Consider the following 20,770-nt stretch of genomic DNA (forward strand, 5'->3'; position numbering starts at 1 on the left):
AATGATAATCTCTTGCGGTCGTCCTTTGATAAATTAAAGGTAACCCTAATAAATGTTAACTATCTTCTTCTATTGAAGGTTCGTTCCAAGTAACAAATGAGGCTGTACCTTTTGGCTCTATTGAAAGATAACAGCCGTATATTTCACCAGCTCTTGCTGATTTGTAGTCCAGTCCCAGATTAGGTTCTTCATCCCTGAGCATATGTGACTCGGGTTTGGAACTCATCCTTCAGTAAAGAACCATCATCCCAGTGATGCTGAAATGATCTATGCCAGTTGAACTTTATACAGTCACAGCGACCCCTATTTTATACTGATGCTAATGGATATTCCAGTGTGAGCCTTTTCTTGATAACACCCCTAATTGTATTCTTTTTCCCTTTTTCTCACCATTTTTTACCTTACCTTCTCTTTTTTTAAATTCATTTACGGGATATAGGCATCACTGGCTAGATCAGCATTTATTGCCCATCCCTAGTTGTCCTTCAGATGGTGGTGGTGGTGAGTTGCCTTCTTGAACCACTGCAGTCCCTGAGGTGTTAGGTACACCCAAGGTGCTGTTAAGGAGGGAGTTCCAGGATGTTGACCCAGCAACAATGAAGGAACGACAATATCTTTCCAAGTCAGGATGGTGAGTCAATTGGAGGGCAACCTCCAGGTGGTGGGGTTTCCAGGTATCTGCTGCTCTTGTCCTTCTAGATGATAGTGGTGGTGGGTTTGGAAGCTGCTGTCAAAGGAATCTTGGTGAATTACTGCAGTGCATCTTGTAGATGGTACACACGGCTGCCACTGTTTGATGTTGGCGGAGGATTTTAATGTTTGTGGAAGGAGGAATAATCAAGTGGGCTGTTTTGTCCTGGATGGTGTTGAGTTTCTTGTGTTATTGGAGCTGCACTCATCCAGGCAAGTGGAGAGTATTCTATTACACTCCTGACTTGTGCCGTTGGGGGCAGGCTTTGGGGGGTCAGGAGGTGAGCTGTTCACCATAGGATGTCTAGCCTTTGATCTGCCCTGGTAGCCACAGTATTAATGTGGCTAGTTCAGATCAGTTCCTGATCAATCGTAACCTCCAGGATGTTGATTGTGGGGGATTCAACGACGGCAATGCCATTGAATGTCAAGGGGCGGTGGTTAGATTCTCTCTTGTAGGAGATGGTCATTGCCATGTACTTGTATGTCATGAATGTAACTTGCATTTGTCATCTCAAGCCTGGATATTGTCCAGGTCTTGCTGCATTTGGACATGGACTGCTTCGTTACCTGAGACGTCATTTGTGCAGTCATCCACAAACATCCACAATTCATAAAGCACTGACTGTTTGTTGGGGAACAGTTCTGTGGGAATGAAACTTTTGTGGTACCTTGCCGAAGTGTTAATATTCATGATTAAGTCTTCAGATTGAATAAGACCTAAAGATGTAGGAACAGAAATAGCAGCTCATCGAGTCTGCTCCACCATTCAATGAGATCATGACAATCTGATATGATAATCCTCAACTCTACTTTCCCACCTTATCCCCATAACCCTCGATTCCCTTACTGATTCAAAATCTATCTATCTCAGCCTTGAACACACTTAATGACCCAGCCTCTACAACTCTCTGGTAAAGAATTCCACAAATTCACTACTTTCTGAAAGAAGAAATTCCTCCTCGTCTCTGTCTGAACTATTTGACAGTAGTGGAGCCTAAACCTCACCTGGCTGCACCATTGTATTCTCACATCCAGGAAATGCTGCTGGTTAGAGGATTGGAAGAAACCGGGACATTTTTAAGCTCCGCATTTGAGGTTGATTGAAACGCTCCTGCTGCTTTCTTTGTAAAAATCAATGCAACTTGGCGACTGAACCTGGGACAGAACTGACCTCTAATGGCTGTGCTATTCACAGGTTGGAAAATTGGAAGAGCCCTTAGTCTAGGCCGTTGACTTTCAGCTCTGTTATCTAAAACTCTTCAGAGTGGCAGGTTGGTGACTTGCTACAAGGAGTTAATCATGAGACTCAAAATAGGGGCAGGAAACCATCTGGCACCTTGCATGGCATTTGTCATCGGACGATCTGAGTCTTGTCCTGTCGAGGGTGATTGGCTGATCTATTCCTCCGGGTGAAGAGTAGCCACCCATCTTGAGATCCTGTGGGATTACAGCCTGTGGTTTTCCGACCAGTTAAAATTTAATGGGGGAAAAGCTATGCATCGAGCACCTGTGACTTCTGAGGTGCACTCAGTGTGAATGCTGCTCCTTGTTTACAGGGCCAGATTGTGGAATTATCCTTTCCAGATAGTGAGAATGTTGCATCTCTTCAGAATTGCGGTCAGCCTTTTGAGCGAGGTGAGGATTTTTCGTACTGTGATGAGCCAGCCACATTGTCAAAAACACCTGTAGAATAAATTTTGGAATTCCTGATACATTAGTTGGTATTTCAGATGTATATCTGCAGCCTGTTTCAGTTTGTCTGGCCAAATGTACAGCATGGCTTCCTCCTAAATGAACATTTTGATGACTTGAATCTTTTATCTGGCAAAACAGTTTCACGAAGCATTTGAAAAGTGCAGCATGTGTTGGATTACATAGCCAGTGTGCAAAGAAGCTACAGTGAAGCTTTATAACACCATGCCGCTGGCCCATGGTTGCTTATCACAGTTCAAAAGGAGTATCTATGAGTTAGAGGGGATGTGGGTAAAGCAACAAGAATTACCCCATTTGTAAAAGGGATAAGATCTAAGGAAAGATTGTTGAAGCTTCAGCTCTTCAGTCTTGAAAGAATGCTAAGGTGTGTGTGTGTGGAGGGGAGGAGAATCATTGCTGTGAGGTAAGTGCTAAATGGGATAGGCAAGTGAGCCCAAAATGTTACTTAAAAATAAATCAGGTCAGTGGCAGTTGAGGATCTAAAGATTAGTGAGCGAAAAGTAAGTTGCTCGAAAGGTGATCTGCCTTTATGGTAATAGTTTTAAAGGCAATAGGCACAATAATAATGCTGTTAGATGCAAGGATTGCTTGAGCTAGAACAGACTTTGATAAGCTGAATTACCTTTTTAAGCCTTAAATTTAGACAATTAGAATAGTCAGAAGATGAAGAGCACCGTTTGAGCAATTAACATGGTCATATTCCATTTATTCATATAATTATTCATGTTCGATTACATTTTCTTTCTTCCTGCCGATTGTCTCGGATCTATGCTTTCTTTTCCATATTTGCATTGCAAGGATTTTCGCAGTCACGTTGGCAGAGACAGCTTGATTTTTCTTGTGGGACAGTCATTTTGCATTGAAGTCAGATCACTTGCTGTCCATGTTGCTAACCCATGCACCAGTAAGTGAAGGGACATCTCGAGTTACTTGAGGCCAAAAACGCTGGAGTCAGTCTGGTTTTGAACAATGATCTTGATGACTGCAACCATAAATCTTTTATCATGGTCCTTTATTTTTAAGAAGTTATGCTTCCAGTAAGAATCCCCCGCAGACCAAGAAAATATTCAGAATATCGGTCCGCATTTATATGGCAAGAGCCTCACTTTAATGGCAGATCTGTGTTTATGTGGACATACAGGAGATATAAGCCAAATATTTCCTTATGTTGGCAGTTGGTCAGACAGCTATGTAACAAAACAAAAACGTCTATCAAAATCTCTGGTTATGTCGCATTTGGAACTGACAGTAGTTACTGAAAGATGATAAATATGATGAAACTATCATATTTTCCTTAGTATTTTCCAAATATTATGTTCTGGAAATCTGTCCAACTTGATGCCAAAAACTCCAGAGTATATTCTTAGAATCTTGCAGCTTCAGAATCAGAAGTTCTTTGTTTATTTTGACTTATTCTTGAAAGCGTTGACCGTCCCTCGCTCGCGATGATGATGATCTTCTATGATTCGGGATATGCAGAGTTTATGGCATGTAGCATATTTTTTGTCATGTGGTATGTCTGGCCATATGTTATTAGTTCAGGACATATTGTGTTCTGTTTTGCCCCATTTGCTTTTTCTCTTCATTTGTCGTTTTTGGGTCTCAAAATGCCTCCGACAGACCCTGCCACCAGCTGGTTCAACCCAAGGTGGTAGTCTCCCAGGAGCTGATGTCTTACATAGAATTTATAGTTTTACATAGAATTTACAGTGCAGAAGGAGTCCATTCGGCCCATCGAGTCTGCACCAGCTCTTGGAAAGAGCACCCTACCCCCTACCCAAGGTCAACACCTCCATCCTATCCCCATAACTCAGTAACCCACCCAACACTAAGGGTAAATTTTTTTGGACACTAAGGGCAATTTATCATGGCCAATCCACCTAACCCGCACATCTTTGGACTGTTGGAGGAAACCGGAGCACCCGGAGGAAACCCATTCAGACACGGGGAGGATGTGCAGACTCCGCACAGACAGTGACCCAAGCCGGAATCGAATCTGGGACCATGGAGCTGTGAAGCGATTGTGCTATCCACAATGCTACCGTGCATGTCAGTGTTGCATTTCTTCATGTTGGCTTTCAGCACACCCTTGAGGCATTTTTCTTATGTTCTCCTTTGGAGTCCTGACTGAGGTGGGAGGAGACAACCTACTTTAGGACCCTGGCATCTGACATCTGAACTATATGACCGACCCACCAAAGCTGATGGTCGTCGATCATAGCCTCCCGGCTTATGGGTCCTGTTTGTGAGAGGACACTGATGTTGGTGCCTCTCCCTCCCACTTAATATGTAAAATATTTCACAGGCCGTTTCTAGATAGAAACTGCCTGTGAAGTTTCTTGTAGTTGGAGAGCTGTCTCTCGACTCTATGCGACACGAATAACAAGCATATTAAAATATTGATATGCATTTCCTTTTCTGATATTGTATGAAGGTATTGTAAATGGTTAGTGCCATCATGAGATGGAAAGGTTTCATATGAATATGTTGACAATCCGTGCTGATCTTAAACAGAGGAGATAAGAAAGGAAAAGGAAATATATTTTTTAATTTGCCAGCGTATATCATAAGAAATGAGCCTGCTCCGCCATTTAATAAGATCATGGCCGATATTCCACCTCCGCTCCAGTTTCCAGCTGCTCCCCATATCCCTTGTTTCCCTTAGCTCTAAAAATAAATAGATCTCAGCCTTGAATCTACTCTAGGAATGAGCATCCACAGCCTTCTGGGGCAGAAAATTCCAAAGGTTCACACATTCTTCGAATGAATAAATTCCCCCTTATCCCAGTCTAATATAGCCACTCCTTCTCACAAGATTATGCCACCTAGCTCCAAAATGTCCAGCCAGGGGAAACAGCCTCCCAGCAGCTCACGGGGGCACTGCTTTAGGTGAATTGGAGGGCACATTGAAGCTTTAATGACAGGGATGTTGAATTTGTGTGATAGAAAATGTATTATACTGGCCACACAGATTTACTTTCACCCAATCAACAAGGCACATTGAGCACAGCGGTAAATAAGCGAATTGTGTGCTTTTACACAGGACATTGCAGTGTAAGATACCATGGGGAGAGAGACCCCCAGATATGATCAATTATATGAGACAGAGGATACTCCAACCTGTGTCACTCGGGGATCTTAATCATTTCTAACCTACGAGGTACAAACTGAAGTTCTTTAATCAAATCAGAGAGTTTATTAAGTATCACCAAGAAACACAAGGTTAATATTAGGGAGGAGCTGCGCTCCGAAAGCTCGTGTTTGAAACAAACCTGTTGGACTTTAACCTGGTGTTGTAAGACTTCTTACAATATTAACGATGGCAATAGATATACAGCAAGACTCTGCTCCAACGATTCCTGCTTCTGAGGTCTCTGGGACATAGTCTTCTCTTCTTCTTTCCTTCCTGTGCTATGTTGACCATAGTCTGTCTTCTCCTAATTATGTGCCAACGATATTCTGTAGCCTTATTTCATCCCTATTGAGAGACCCTTACCATGCCTTCTTTGGCAATAGTTTGTTCTGACCAATATGATTGGATCAAGTTGATGGCATTGACACTCCCTGTGCCCCAACATTTGGGCACTTACAGGTACTTCCTATTTTCCCAAAGGTTCTAAGATTCACATTTCTGTTAATAGCTCAAATTCTGCATTCCTGCAGTTTCACATTCATCGCAACTTGCCTTTCTGATGAGCTCTCCATCTTATCTCTCCCCTTGTTATTACTTGAATGTTTTAAAACCCAACCCAACATTAATTCTACTGCCTTGCCTTTTTCTAATAGCCTTGTATCTTACTTTGTTTCAAGTCAAATATCGATCGGGGGTGGGCTTTGCCCCGGCACCGACAGGGCGGCGCCTAAACATGTCGGCAAGCCCGGCTTGACAGAGATCAGGGCACCCTGAACTCTAAGTGACAGTCAAGGCCCTCCTCCCCCCCCCCCCCCCCCCCCCCCCAATAGCGCAGACATTGGGTCTTCAGGGTCCCTCCACCATTCTCACCGGCATCAACCCCCTCTTCTTCACCCCCCTCCACTCGCTGGCATCAGGACCCCTCCAATCGGTCTCCCTTCAGTCCTCCCCCCTTCTCACCAGGATCACCCTTTTCCCCCCACAATCGCTCGAGAGGCTGTTTAGCACAGGGCTAAATCGCTGGCTTTGAAAGCAGACCAAGGCAGGCCAGCAGCACGGTTCAATTCCCGTAACAGCCTCCCTGAACAGGCGCCGGAATGTGGCGACTAGGGGCTTTTCACAGTAACTTCATTTGAAGCCTACTTGTGACAATAAGCGATTTTCAGTTTTTCAGTTCAGTTTGTACCAGAGCCCTTCCTCCAGGTGAGTGACGCCCTGCTGTGGGGCCGCCCCTTGGCTTGAATGCGGTTTCAACCACCTGAATTTGCACCTTTTTGAGGAATTATGTTCACTGGCTGCATTGACTAACCTTTGGAAACGTTGAAATATAGTTACACACAGGCCTATAGGTTTATGCTTGAAAGTGACCAGTGTTAGTTACACGGGCCTACAGTACTCTGAATCAAGGAAGATAACTGAGAAATCTTTGATTGTAGTTATTAAAACCAGCTCACTGTGTCATGGTTTATGCAATGCCAATAATAGTGATTTATTTACCAAATAGATAAATTTAATTGTTGGATTGGGAAGATTGAAACTCAGTTGAGACAGGTTACATGTAGTCATTTTTTTAATGGAACTTACTAACTTACTAGCTTACACTAGAGCACACAAAATGTATCAACAAGTGTCTTCTCCAAGCAAAATTTGCACAGTAGTTTGCTCGTTTCCTTGAATTGTTGATACCAAGTAAAGCCATACAATAATTTGCGCCAAAAATGTTTCAAATCTGTTCTAAAGTTGTCACCAAGTGCTAGCTTTATTGACAATACCATGGTTAAAAAAAACAACTCTGTGGAATCACATCGGGCTTGTGAACCAGCTGTTAAAACACCAAAACTGGTTGACAGATGCCACCTTGTATAGACAATCAGTTGCAAAGAAATTTTTAACTTAAAGCCATGGTTCAAAACTTGGTGTCTTCTAACTGTTGTGCTCCCAGGCTTCATCTGGAACGCTGTGTTTGGTTTAGTCTTTGTGACAAAGATCAACTAACTGAAGAGCTGGTATTTGAGGACAGACTGTTTATCCTGGGACTTTGCTGCCGTGAGACGAAAATCATCGAGAGATTAAACCCAGGAAAGTTCTCCTTTCTCGCATGGGATGCAAGGAATAAGCAAAAGCGCTTTAAAGTTGAGAACTAAACAAAAAAGGAATGTCAGCAACCCATTTTTAGTACACGGTCTAGAAATGTGCAGCGGATTATTAGCAGGAGAGGTGGATTAGAAAAGCATAACTGAGATTTAAGCAAAACTAATTGTTTCCACCCCAAGGTATTAAAACAAAATGTATGAAGAAATTGCTGATGCATTAGTCATAAATTTTCAAAGCTCCCTAAATTCAGGAATTGTGCCTTTGGCTTGGAAAATTACAAATATTACTTGTTAATTAAGAAGGAACAGAGAGAGAGAAATCAGATAGCGACAGACCTGTCACTTTAACATCAATATGGGCATGTTACTGGAATCTATGATTAGAGACCCACAGTGACTGAGGACATAGACATGTATGGACTGAACAAAAAGAGTTAGCATGGATTTGTGAAGGGTACCAAATCAAAATTTTTGAGGGGATAATGGAGAGTCAATTTATCTTGTCCACACGGACTTTCAGTTGACATTTGAGGAGGTTCTGGCACTGGCAGGTGGTAAGAAAAGGTGAGGTTCCTGGTCAGCCCTGTGGCGGAAAGAAATTGGAGCCTCTACCATCAATATTCATAGCTCTAGATGATAATGTGTATGTAAAAGTCTGTGTTGCCCCAGCAAGTCCTTGGGGTCCATTTGGCTCAGTTGGTTGGTGTGGATTAGAGTGATGCCAACAGTTCCTCGTTCTGGCTGGGGTGGACGTGGGACCTGCTTCCTTACCCTACATTAGAGATTATAAGCTAAAACAAGAGTATGCTGAATTGGAAGTAAACTTGCGGTGAATTAGCCACCTTCCCTGGATCTTCTGTAATGGACGCGATTCTCTGATCGCGGGACAATGTCCGCGCCATTGTGAACACCATCGCATTTCACGATGGCGCAAAACGGGCGAGGGCACTAGCGATTCTAGCACCCACATGGGCCAGCACAGCGCTGGAGCGGTTCACGCCGCTCCAGCCTCACTTCCTGGTGCGCACTGAGGACGGTGCCAACCCGCGCATGCACGGTGGCTTTATGGAACGCGCCAGCCCCGACGCAACATGGCGCGGGGGTTCTGGGTCCTGATACGCAATAAAGTAGGCCGGTGGGGGGGGGAATGAGGCCAGCCCGCCGATCGGTGGGCCCCGATCGTGGGTCAGACCCCGTCGGAGACCCCCTTCCTGCAACAGGCTGCCCCACGACCCTTTGCGCAGAGTTCCCGCCGGCAGCGACCAGGTGTGGATGGCACCGGCGGGACTCTGCTTTTTCCGCGCGACTGCTCAGCCCTTCCGGGCCAGAGAATCGGCGGCCCGGCCTCGTACAGCGGCCCATGACCGGCGCCGCACCAAACGCACCGGTGCAAATGGCGCCAATTCTCCGCACGTTGGAGAATCGCGCATCGGCGTCAGGACAACGTGGCGCGGTTGCGGCAATTCTCCATCCCGGCGCGGGGCTGGGAGAATTGCGCTTATTGTTTCTGGTTCAGGCCTTTTAATAAGGACGTGGGGAGTAAAATAAGAAATAAAGTTTTATTTACGCAAACGATAGATCTCCACTGGGTTCTCTTCTGAGGTTGGTGCCTTCCTGGCCAAGCATGTATACATGTGTTAATTGAGATAGCCCACCCCTAGCCGGGAGCTTGTATTCCCCAAGGAGCAGGGGGAAGCCAAGTATTCCTACCCTGTACAACCATCTTCTATAATGTTTGATTCGTTACATGCTGGGCACCCTCTCTATTCCTGCTGATTAACCTATCTCTGCCTTACGCATCTCTGCTGCTCTGTAGTGACGTGAACTGTGAAGGATAAAGGAGTAGAGATTTATATGTCTAAATTTGCAGAAGCCACTAAGTGAGGAGGCACAGTGAGTTGAGTGGATGAGAGCAGAAATTTACCATGGGGCATGGATTGACAAAATGAGTCACTGAGACTAATACAGACAGGTTCAATGCGGGGGCAGTCTGAGATCATCCACTTTAGGATCTGAAAAAAACATGCAGGAATATTTTCTTAACGGTGATAGCTTTGAAGCAGCAATTATACAAAAATGAATTGAAAAGATGATAAATTATAGTTGTTTTTGCATCCCTGCATCAGAGCCAGAAGCTCTGGATTCATGTCCCACTCCAGGACTCGATGGCCAAGGAAGGTGCGTTGATAATGTGGCCAAACAGATTGAGGGTTAACTTGTAAATCTTTCTCACCCACTCCACTGGCAGGTGGTAAGAGGGGGTGAGATTCTTGGTCTGCCATGTGACGGGAAGTATATTGGAGCCTCTAGACTCACTATTTGTAGCTCCAGACTTCAACATGCAAGTAAAGGTGTGTGTAAAATCGGAACTCCATCCCTGAGAGCCTAGTTGGCTCAGTTTCTGGTGTGGATCAGGTCGGTGCCAACAAATCCTCGTTCTGGCTGGGGTGGACTGGGCTACTGCACTCTTGCCCTACCCATGGTGGATATTGCAGTGCTGTGGGATTGGACCTGCCTTTGAGCAGGGAACTGAAGAAGAAAAGGAAAGATATGTGAGACTTTATCTGTAGGTAGTTGGATTCACAAATGAAAAGGTGATGCATCAGCCAGACAGAGTCTTCGCCAGGAATGCCCTGGATAAATTTGTTCAAATATGGGCGCTAAACTTCAGGAAAAGAATACCTGTGAGGGAGCCAGCACTATGCCAGGGTTACAGTGTTAAATTGTGAGGTCTTGGTTTGCATTTTGTCAGTATTGATGTGCAATCCAATCAAAGTATTTAAAATAATAAAGAGATTCAATGGGCGGCATTCTCCGTCTGACCCCCCCCGGTCGGAGAATTGCCAGGGGCCGGCGTCAATCCCGCCCGGCCGGGACCGGAGATTCGGCGGGGGTGGGAATCGCTCCGTGCCGGTCGGCGTGCCCTCCCCCCCCCCCCTCCCTCCTCCCTCCCCCCCCCCCTCCCTCCCTCCCCCCTCCCCCCCTCCCCCCTCCCCCCCTCCCTCCCCCCCCCCCCTCCCCCCCCCCCTCCCTCCCCCCCATTCTAATACAAGCTATCTGCAAATAAACAATGTACCAATGAGTACTCTATCAGCACACATGCCCCCTCTCTAGGAACCTTGGATGGCGGGGCTGGAAAATGCCTGCATTTCTCAGTAAAGGATGACCCGCTAATGAAATGGCAGCATTGGAATTACCTGCTGTAAATCTGCATACCCCTGCAATCATTGGTAGTTGGTCATTGATAAAGAGATAAGCAGACACTTGTTATTTTAAAGGATAAATTTCATTCTCAGTAACCCATAATTGAGGTTGTGTGCATTGGCATTCTGCCACTGAGAACCTGCAAATCTAAATAAGATCCAGCATGCTGGGGTTTTATTTTTGTTGTTTTTTTGCTACTCCACTGAGGCAAGTAATTTCATTCCGGCAGGTATGAGATGACCAAAATTGTGTATTTCTGTCTCAATCCCATTTCCCAGCCTGTTGAGGGTCTGTGATAGATTCAATCTGTCACTGAAGCTGATTTACAGGGAGGAGGCCTGGTTAGTGGTGTAAGTGAGAAGTACTTCACCCTAAATATGAAGTCTTCACAGAAAGCGTAATCAATACATGAAATGAATATACATTTAGGATAGTGGAGCGTAAACTCTGTAATTATTTAAAGGGCAATTGGAAGTTGTGTTGTGGAGACTGTAGGTCATGCGAGTCTAATTCATTCACATTTATTTTGTGATTGTGTGAATGGTTGCACTATTTCCAATTTGTAACATTATCTGCGTTTAATAGGTATTAATTAATCTCTTTTGCTTTATAGCTATCGTAGTCCGGTTTCTGACCAAGAGGTTCATCTGGGAATATGACCCAACACTGGGTGAGTGACAACTCTGTTAATAGTAATGTTCTGTCCACACCAACAGATAGTCACCTGGCTAAGTTGACTGAAGTGACTGCAGGCAAAACATGTGCTGAAATGTTTCGGATAGATTTGGGGCCGATTCTCCGTCCTGCCAGACCCATTTTCTGGCGCGGCCGCCCCCCCTGCCAGCAGCGGGATCCTCCATCCCGGCAGCCGGACAATGGGGTTTCCCATTGTGGCCACCCTCGCACTGTCAGGAAATTTGCGGGGGTGAGTGCGATGCCGACAAAACTGAGGATCCCGCTGATGGAGAATCCCGTCCATGCAGTTTTACACAGGAGAGAATGACCCTGATATTAGTGGGGCACTGCAGCAACTAGGAAATCTGAAAAAGCGGCTAACCTGGACGCCTTGCCAAATTTAATGGCAGTTGCATATTTCAAACGTCCGTTTCCGTTTCCCTGTCACAGACAGCCAAACTGACAGGTAAGGATGGCACCACAAGGCCTTCGAACGGGAGCAGATAAAAGGGAACGAGGAAGTGATATTGGGTCTTCAAAAGGACATAGACAAGTTGATGGAGTGGGCAGATAGGTTGCAGATGAAGTTCAATGTGGAGAAGTGTGAGACAATGCCGACTTGGTAGGAAGAACATAGGGATACAATATAAAATAAGTGGTAACATTCTTAAAGGAGCAGAGGGACCTAGGTGTGTATCTAAAAATATCATTTGAAAGTCAGAGGACAGGTGTGGAGAGTAGTTATTAAAGCGTATTATTCTGGGCTTTATTAATAGGATCATAGAATCCAAGAGGAGGTTATTTTGAACTTACACAAGACACTAGTTCGACCTCAGCTAGTGCTTCGGGTCTAGTGATGGGGGTGAAAGAGGCGATGTTGTCGAAGTATACTCGCTCTTCCTCGCCCACAAGTAGTGCTGGAAAGGTGCATACCTACAAGATCTGTCTTTTCATGCCACCCATTGCCTGCTGGATTTCCTGAGCTCTGGGAATCCTAGTCTGAAATTTTTATATCAGAAATTTGAGACCTGCTGGTCATGAACATATTTAAATACTTGCCTCTTATGTGCAGGTTAGTCACCCCACCCCAAATTCACTCCTTTAAAACTGGTTTTGGTCCTTCTGTGGGGGTTTGGGGTTGAGTTTCAGAAGTTTGAAGTTATAATCTCCGCTCCTCTCCCCCCCCCCCGGTGAAATTTTAGTTTGGAATTGAGGAGATATTTAATCTTGCGGAAAGGTATTTAACTGAGCAGGAGGGTTATAGCTGGGGACCCTGGTCACTTCCTACCTTTGCCTGATTAAGTCCAAGTTGGGAAGTCTTATGTAGGGCATTTAAGTTGAGGCATCATTGGTATTCAACTAGCAATGAATCTGGCAATTACCACATGGGAAGCCTAGAAAGCCAACCCTGTTTAGTTTGCTTGCAAGCTTCCATAGATTTCCCTGGTTCAAACTCAGTGCCTGAATGAGGGATCCGGTGTTGGGAAGGAGAATGCCTGTTGAAAGCTATCATTCTGTTCTATCTTTAGACCCCCTCCTGCCAGCGACCCCCTCTCTATGATCCTCAGCCCACCCTCACTCGCCTGTGGCCTGGGTCCCTCATCGATCCTAGGTCTTTGATGGATGCATTCCTGTCAGCAGCCACCGTTCCTGGGGGCACAGATGGGCAATAAGGAGCATCCAGCATCTAATTGGCCGGCAGCTTTCGGGGGCAAGACCTCTGCTCCCGGGATCCTAAATCCCGGAGGAGACTGGGATTGGCCAGATAAGGGCACGATGGGCACTTAATTCTGGAAGGGCTTCCCCCAACTGAGGCGATGCGGGGCTTCCACCAGTTCTCCAGTCGGCAGCTAAGACTACCTACCGTCTCCGAAACTAAATTCCACTCAACATGTAGTTTTGAAGTTCCCCCCTCAGTGCTTTGGTCAGGGAATCATGCTGGCAGCCTTGAAAATATCTGACTTGATATGTTCTATCATCTTTGGAATTAGAGTTCCTTGCCTTTAATGAATAGAATACAACCAAATCTCTCCCCTTACACCATAAAGAGTGTGGGTGGGATTGTCTGTTCCTTCATGCTGGTGGGATTTTCTGTTCCATTATGCCGGCAGGATTCTCCGTTCCCTCATGCTGACGGGATTCTCCGTTCCTTTATGCCGGCGGGACTCTGTGATCCCGGTGCACTGAATGGAGATTTGGCTGAGCGTAATATTCTCAGTTCTCACAGGCAATGGCAGCGAGGTGGATTTGCAATGAAGAATCCCTATTTAGAATGATTGGACAGGGTTAACCCACTCCTAAGAAGGCACAGGACAGAATTCCTTATCCTTTGTTGCTAGTTGTGAGCAGTGCTTTTTTCATTACAAACATTCTGTTTTCTCATTATAAGGTCTATGAGAGTCATTTGTTTGTGAAATTAAATGTTACACAACATGTGCTATCATGATTTTGAAGTGCAAGCAGGTTGTTTTGGTTTTCTCCTCAGGATTTGAGATGTTTGATACGTACACACCCACTCCAACGAGCAAAGAAAGGACATACATTTATGCAGGAGAGGAGAGCAAAGGACAGACTAACTTGAGGGAAGAAGTAAATGGTCAGGGAATAAATAGAGTTATAGAACAGGAGTGTAAAAATAAAGTGCGAGGAACCATTATGGAAAATGAATTAACCTATCTGTACAGTAGTGCACACAATGTCCATAACAAAATGGGGGTACTGGATAGTATATCAGGATGAACTAGATGCATATAGCAGAGATTACTGAGACACAACTTTGGGGGTAAAAATGAAGAATGGGAATTTATCAATGCAGCATGCAATATATTTAGTAAGTGCAGAGAGGGAAAATGTGGAGTCAGAGTAGCTGTACTTATTAAAAGTAACATAATGGCAGTAGAAAGACTTGTCATAGCCATCAGTAAGACAGAAATAGAATCCATGTGGGTAGTGATAAGAGATAATAAAGGATCAGCCAGACTAATAGCAGTGGTCGATAGAAAAGTAAAGGAAAAAATAGCCAAATTAGAGAAATTAATAAAAATCAGAGAATAATAATCCTCTGGGTTTTCAATTATAACAAAGTTGAGTGGCCAGAAGAAGTAGATGAGGGAATGGTATTCCGACCATCAGTAGAGGACTACATTCTAACCCAATATGTAAGAGAACGAATGAGGGTAGATGAAAGAAGTAAATGTGGGTAATACTTAGGCAATAGTGACCATAATACAATACACTTTAAAATAGTAGTTCAGAAGGACAGCACGGTAGCAGAGTGGTTAGCACAGTTGCTTCACAGCTCCAGTGTCCCAGGATCGATTCTTGGCTTGGGTCACTGTGTGGAGTTTGCACGTTCTCCCCATGTCTGCGTGGGTTTCCTCCCACAGTCCAAAGATGTGCAGGTTAGGTGGATTGGCCATGCTAAATTTCCCTTAGTGTCCAAAAAGGTTGTCTGGGGTTACTGGGTTATGGGGATAGGGTGGAGTTGTGGGCTTAAGTGGGGTGCTGTTTCCAAGGGCCGTTGCAGACTTGATGGGCTGAATGGCCTCCTACTGTGACATGACTTCTATGACATGAGCATGATGAAAACCAGGGAAATAGATTAGAGAAAATATGTTTTTGAGGGTTTGAGACTGAAACTTGTAACAATAAAATGGATTGATATTTTGGCAACCATGATGTAGAACAGCAATAGGAAACTTTTGAAAAGATGTTCAACCGAATGTAGGAAAAATATTTTCCACTTAAACACAAATGAAACACTGATGCAATACCAAGGATATATAAAGACTTAAGGGAATAATTGAGGGAAAGTAATAAGGCATAATCTAAGTCAAATGGACAACAGATTAAAGCATGAGAAGGGAGAATATGAAGAAACCAGGGGAGATGTTGAGAAAAACAATCAGGAGCTATGAAACTAAATTATTAAGGGACATAAAGCAAAATAGTAAAATATTCGACTGGCACATCAATAATAAAAACAAGAGTTGGGATGAGAAACAAGGCAACTAGGGATGGATAGGATAAAATCATGGGCAGCAATAATGAAATGGCAGAAATATAAAATAATGCTTCATTATTTACTCGGAGTCAGATCAGGTGGACATAACTTCAGAAGGTTGAATGAAAAAAGATGCAAACATACTTGAAATAAAAAGAATTAAAAAATGAAATAAACTTGTCAAGCCCAAAGAGAACACAACACAAAAGCACAAGAATATAAGAGTTAGGAGTGGGAGTAGGCCATTCAGCCCCTCCAGCCTGCTTCACCATTCGATAAGATCATGGCTGATCTGATTGTTGCTTCAGCTCTACTTTCCTGGTGTCCCATCACCCTTGATAACGTTGTCGATCCGAGAGGGTAAAACTCCTAGTCCAGAAAGATTCCATCTGCATATCTTAAACTAATCTAAAGACGAGATAGCTGAGACATTGTTGCACATATAATGTAATTTGTTAGAAAAAAGTGTGTTACTAGTGAATAGCTAACGCAATGGCCAGAATTTGATGGCCTTGGTACTCTCCTTTCCCGCTGGTTTCCCAGCGGCATGGCGTGACTTCAATGGAAAATCCCATTGACAAGCAGCAAGAAGAGAGAATCCGCCTACCGAGAAACACACGGCTGGGGGACCGGAGAATCCCGTTCAGTGCCTGCGCTTAAGAAGATGTGGGTTGATTAGCCCAGTTGGTTTGATGGCTGGATCGTGAAGCAGAATTACATTAACAGCGTAGGATCTATCCCCATACTGGCTGTGGTAATTAAGGAAGCCTTGCTTCCTCACCTTGCACCACTACTTATGTCCCTCTGATGGAGAGTGATACCTATGGTCCTTTGGGATGATGGCTCGATGAATAGTGAATGAAAATCTAAGAAGGGAGGCAGAACGTGCCCGGGGAGCAATAGGCCAGTCAGCTTAACATTGGTGAGAGGAAAAATAATCAAATCCCTGATAAAAGAGAAAATAGAGAAACATCTAGAAACTGAATACTAGTAACGAGTAGTGGGATTGTATTTCAAGGGGAAAGTCTTGCTTGACCAACTTTATTGAATTCTTTGAAACTAGCAGAGAGAAAAGTCAAAGCTGAATTAAATGCAATTTATCTAGGTTTCAATAAGACGGCACATATAGATTAATGATTAAGGTGAAAACATGTCGGATCAGAGAACATGTAGCAGAATGGACAGTTAATTGGCTACAAACAGAACACACAGATTAAAGGTACAGGGTAGCTACTCAGTGACAGAAGATAGAAACTGGGATTCCAGAAGGATCAGTTCGCAATTTATATTAATGATTTAGACGTTCGAATCAAAACCAACATTTCGATGTTCTCAAATATAATCAAATTGGTGAAGGGTGGGGAGTCAATCCTAAGGATAACTGCAGCAAGTTGCCAGAAGGCAAAAAAAAACTTTCAGAATGGACATATAATTAGCAATTGAATTTCAACGCAGACAAGTGCAAGATATTGCGTTTTGATGAGAAAAATAAGGAGGCCACATATAACTTGGAAGATACGAATCTAAATGGGATCGAGAAATCTTGCAGTACAAATACACAAATCACTAAAAGTAATGATGCAGGTCAAGTAGGCCAAACAAAAGGCAAACCAAACATTTGACTTTATTTCGAGAGGGATAGAATTGAGAAGTAAAAAAAGTCATGTTGAACTTGTGTCGAACCATGGTTAGACCACACTTGGAGTACTTTGTGCTGTTTGGCTCACTTTGTTATAAAAAGTATATAGAGGCACTGGAGAGGGTGCAAAACAGATTTCAAAGGATGGTGCCAGAATTGCAATGAGGAGCTTGCAATACTACGGGGAATGGTTGTGGCAAATGGTATTGACGCACTTCAACTTGAGGGAAACTAAATAAGCGTAAGAGGCAGAAGGGACCAGAGAGTTCTGCTGGCAGGGTCAGAGAGGGAAGAACGAATGGAGACTCGGGTGACATGGTCCAAATAACACCAATAGTTTGTTTCACTTTAATTCTATGCAATGTGGTGCCATATCAACCTCATTACTACCTTCATCCAAACATGGAGAAAAGAGCTCAATTTTGGGTGGCAGGGTGGCACAGTGGTTAGCACTGCTGCCTCACAGCGCCAGGGACCCGGGTTGAATTCTGGCCTTGGGTGACTGTGTGGCGTTTGCACTTTCTCCCTGTGCAATCCTGGGTTTCCTCCGCATACTCCGGTTTCCTTCCACAGTCCAAAGATGTGCAGGTTAGGTGGTTTTAACGTGCTAAATTGCCCCTTGGTATCCAAGGATGGGCCGGGGAGTGGGCCTAGGTAGGGTGCACCTTCAGAGGGTCGGTGCAGACTTGACGGGCCGAATGGACCCTTCTGCGCTGTAGGAATTCTGTGGTTAAAGAGGTGAGGTGAGAGCGATTGGTATGATATTAGAGCAGCCTTCGATTGAGTGTGGCATCAAGGGGCCCTAGCAAAACTGGAATTGAAGGGAATCGGGGCAAAAACTCAGTAGTATGGAATCGCTAGTACTGGTGGTATACCTGTGCCAGATGGACTTCAGCAATTTAAGAAGATGGCTCATTACCACGTTCTCAAGACCATATTTGGCCTTGTCATTGATGCATACATCCCAGCAAAGAATAAATAAAAATAAAAAATTCCCAGTGAGGAGACTTTCAGCCCATTAAATCACTGCGAGAGATGTGAATGGAAAATGTTTGATTCAGTTTTGGCTTAAATGCAGTTATCATTAGCATCTGTCAATGGGTGAATCATTTCAGTGAATACCATGATACCTGAAACTAATTTTATATTTAAACATTGGAAGATTGAGGCAAGAGAGGAAGAATATTATTAAATTTGTTTACACTGGGTTTGTCTTGCTGATACGTTAATTATTTGTTGGCTTATGAAGCATGTGAACATCTATATCGTAATGTTATTAAAGTTTATAAGAATGAGAGGAGGTTGAATCTAGGCTCAATTATAATTAGTGGAGCATGGTTATCTCAGAGCACGATTGTCACAGAGGGTTGTGGGGCTGAGGGAGATTGCAGGGATATGGAGGGGCAAGGCCATGGAGTGGCTAAAAAAAAAACAAGGCTGAGAATTTTAAGATCAAAGGTTTGGTTATTTAGGAGGCAATGTCGATCGGCAAGGATCGGTTGGATGAATGGGACTTGCACGAGTTAGAAAGCGAGAGGCAAACCTTTGGATGACCTCCAGCCTATGGAGGGTAAAATGTGGGAGGCCAAACGAGTGCATTGAATAGTCAAGCCCAGAGGTAAAAAAGGCATGAAGGAGGGTTTCAGCAGCAGATGAGCAGATGCAGGGCTGGATTGAGGCGATTGTTACGGATGTGGCAGTAGATGTTCTTAGTAAGATGCAGAAATGTGATTGGAAGCACATTCTGGGTTCAGATATGATACCGACGTTACTAACTGTTTGTTTTGGCTTCAAGTAGTTGCCATGACGAGGGATGGAGTCAGTGGCTAGGGAGTGGAATTTGTAGTGAGGCAAATAGCTTTGGCCTTCCCAATGTTTAATTGGAGAAACTTTGTGCTCATTTGGTGGTGGATGTTGATGGTGAGGCATTCAACAATGGTAATGCTGTTGAATGCCAAGGGGAGTTGCTACGATTCTCACGCTGGAACTGGTCATTGCCTGGCACTTGTATGACATAAATGTTATTTGTCACTTACAAGTCCATGCGTGAATATGATGCAGGTCTTGCTGCTTACAGGCACAAGCTACTTCATCAAAGTGGAGTTGCAAAAGGTACTGAGCACTTTAACATCATCAGTGAGCATCCCCACCTCTGACCTTATGTGCAGGGAAGGTCATTGATGAAGGGGTTGAAGATGGTTAGGCCTAGAATGTTCCCCTGAGGACCCTTGAGTAATATTCTGGTGAAGAAATGATTGACCTCCACCAAATGCAACCATGTTCCTTTGTGTTAGGTATGACCCCAACCAGTGGAGAGTTTCCCCCTTGATTCCAAATAAGTTCAACTTTACTAGGGTTCCTTGATGGCACAATCTGTTGAATGCTGTTTTGATGTCAAGGGCAGTGTCACTCTCCCCTCATCTCTGGAATTCAGCTCTTTTGACCATGTGTGGACTAAGGGTGTAATGAAGTTTGGAGCTGTGCCCCTGACAGAACCCTGACTGAGCATTGGTGAGCAGGTTAATGGAGAGTAGGTGCTATTAAAAAAATCTTCAGGTTGGCAGGCTATGACAAGTGGGGTACCGCAAGGATCAGTGCTTGGACCAAAGCTATTAACAAACTATACTAATAATTTGGATGTGGGGATTCAATGTCATACTCGGAGGCTTTCAGACAACACAAAATGAGGTGGAAGTGTGAGTTGTGAGGAGGATGCAAAGGTGCCTCAAGGGGATTTGGAGAAAAATGGCAGATGGAATGCAATGTGGCGAAGTTTGACGTTATCCAGCTTGGTAGGAAACAGAAATACAAGGTGTATGTGTCTTAAATAGTGAGAGGCTGGTAAGTGTTAAACTTCAAAGGGATTTGGGTGACTTGTTCATGCATCACTGAAAGCTAACATACAAATAAGAAGGCAGATGGTATATTGGCATTTATTACAAGAGATTTGCATTTAGTAGTAAAAATGTCTTGCTGCTATTACATAGAGCCTTGGTAAGACCACACTTGGAGTATTGTGGGCACTTTTGGTCACCTTACATAAGGAAAGATATACTTGGAGAGTGCAACTTAAATCCTGGGATGGAGGGATTGTCCTATGAGGAAGGATTATATAGACTGGGTCTCTAATATTTGGAGTTTAGAAGAATGAGAATTGACCTTATTCAAACATACAAAATTCTTACAGGACTCAACCGATGCAGGAAGTATGCTTCCCTTGGCTGGGTAGGCTAGAACCAGGGGACACTGTCTCAGAATAAGGGATAGGCCATTTAGAAATTGAGATGAAGAGGGACTTCTTTACTGCGAGGGTGGTGAATCTTTGGATTTCTCTGTCCCAGAGGGCTGTGGAGGCTCGGTCATTCAGTATGTTCAGTTCTGCGATTGATAGATTTCTGCATAGTAGAAACAATAAGGGATATGAGAATAGTGCAGGAAAATGGTGTTAAAGTAGAAGATCAGCCTTGACTTCATTGAATGACGGAGTGTGTTCGATGGACTAAATGGCCCACTCCTGCTCCTATGTACTTCCATCAGTTTGCTGATCGTTGTCAGTAAATTGATGGAATGTTAATTAGTCAAATGGAATTTGTCCTGATTTTTGTGGATCGCACATT

The 20,770-nt window shown here is 44.1% G+C and overlaps 1 protein-coding gene across 7 annotated transcripts in view; it reads left to right on the top strand.

Moving 5' to 3' along the window:
* The window catches only part of rerg (RAS-like, estrogen-regulated, growth inhibitor), a 74,229-nt gene that overhangs the window by 39,563 nt on the left and 13,896 nt on the right, over window positions 1-20,770 (top strand). For all 7 annotated transcript variants that reach the window (XM_038811156.1, XM_038811163.1, XM_038811158.1 and 4 more), the window contains exon 3: window positions 11,450-11,506. In XM_038811156.1, coding sequence (XP_038667084.1) covers window positions 11,450-11,506 — 57 coding nt within the window. The remainder of the gene's footprint in view (window positions 1-11,449; window positions 11,507-20,770) is intronic.

This window comes from Scyliorhinus canicula, chromosome 11 (genome assembly GCF_902713615.1).
Source record: "Scyliorhinus canicula chromosome 11, sScyCan1.1, whole genome shotgun sequence".
NCBI classification, from domain to species: Eukaryota; Metazoa; Chordata; class Chondrichthyes; order Carcharhiniformes; family Scyliorhinidae; genus Scyliorhinus; species Scyliorhinus canicula.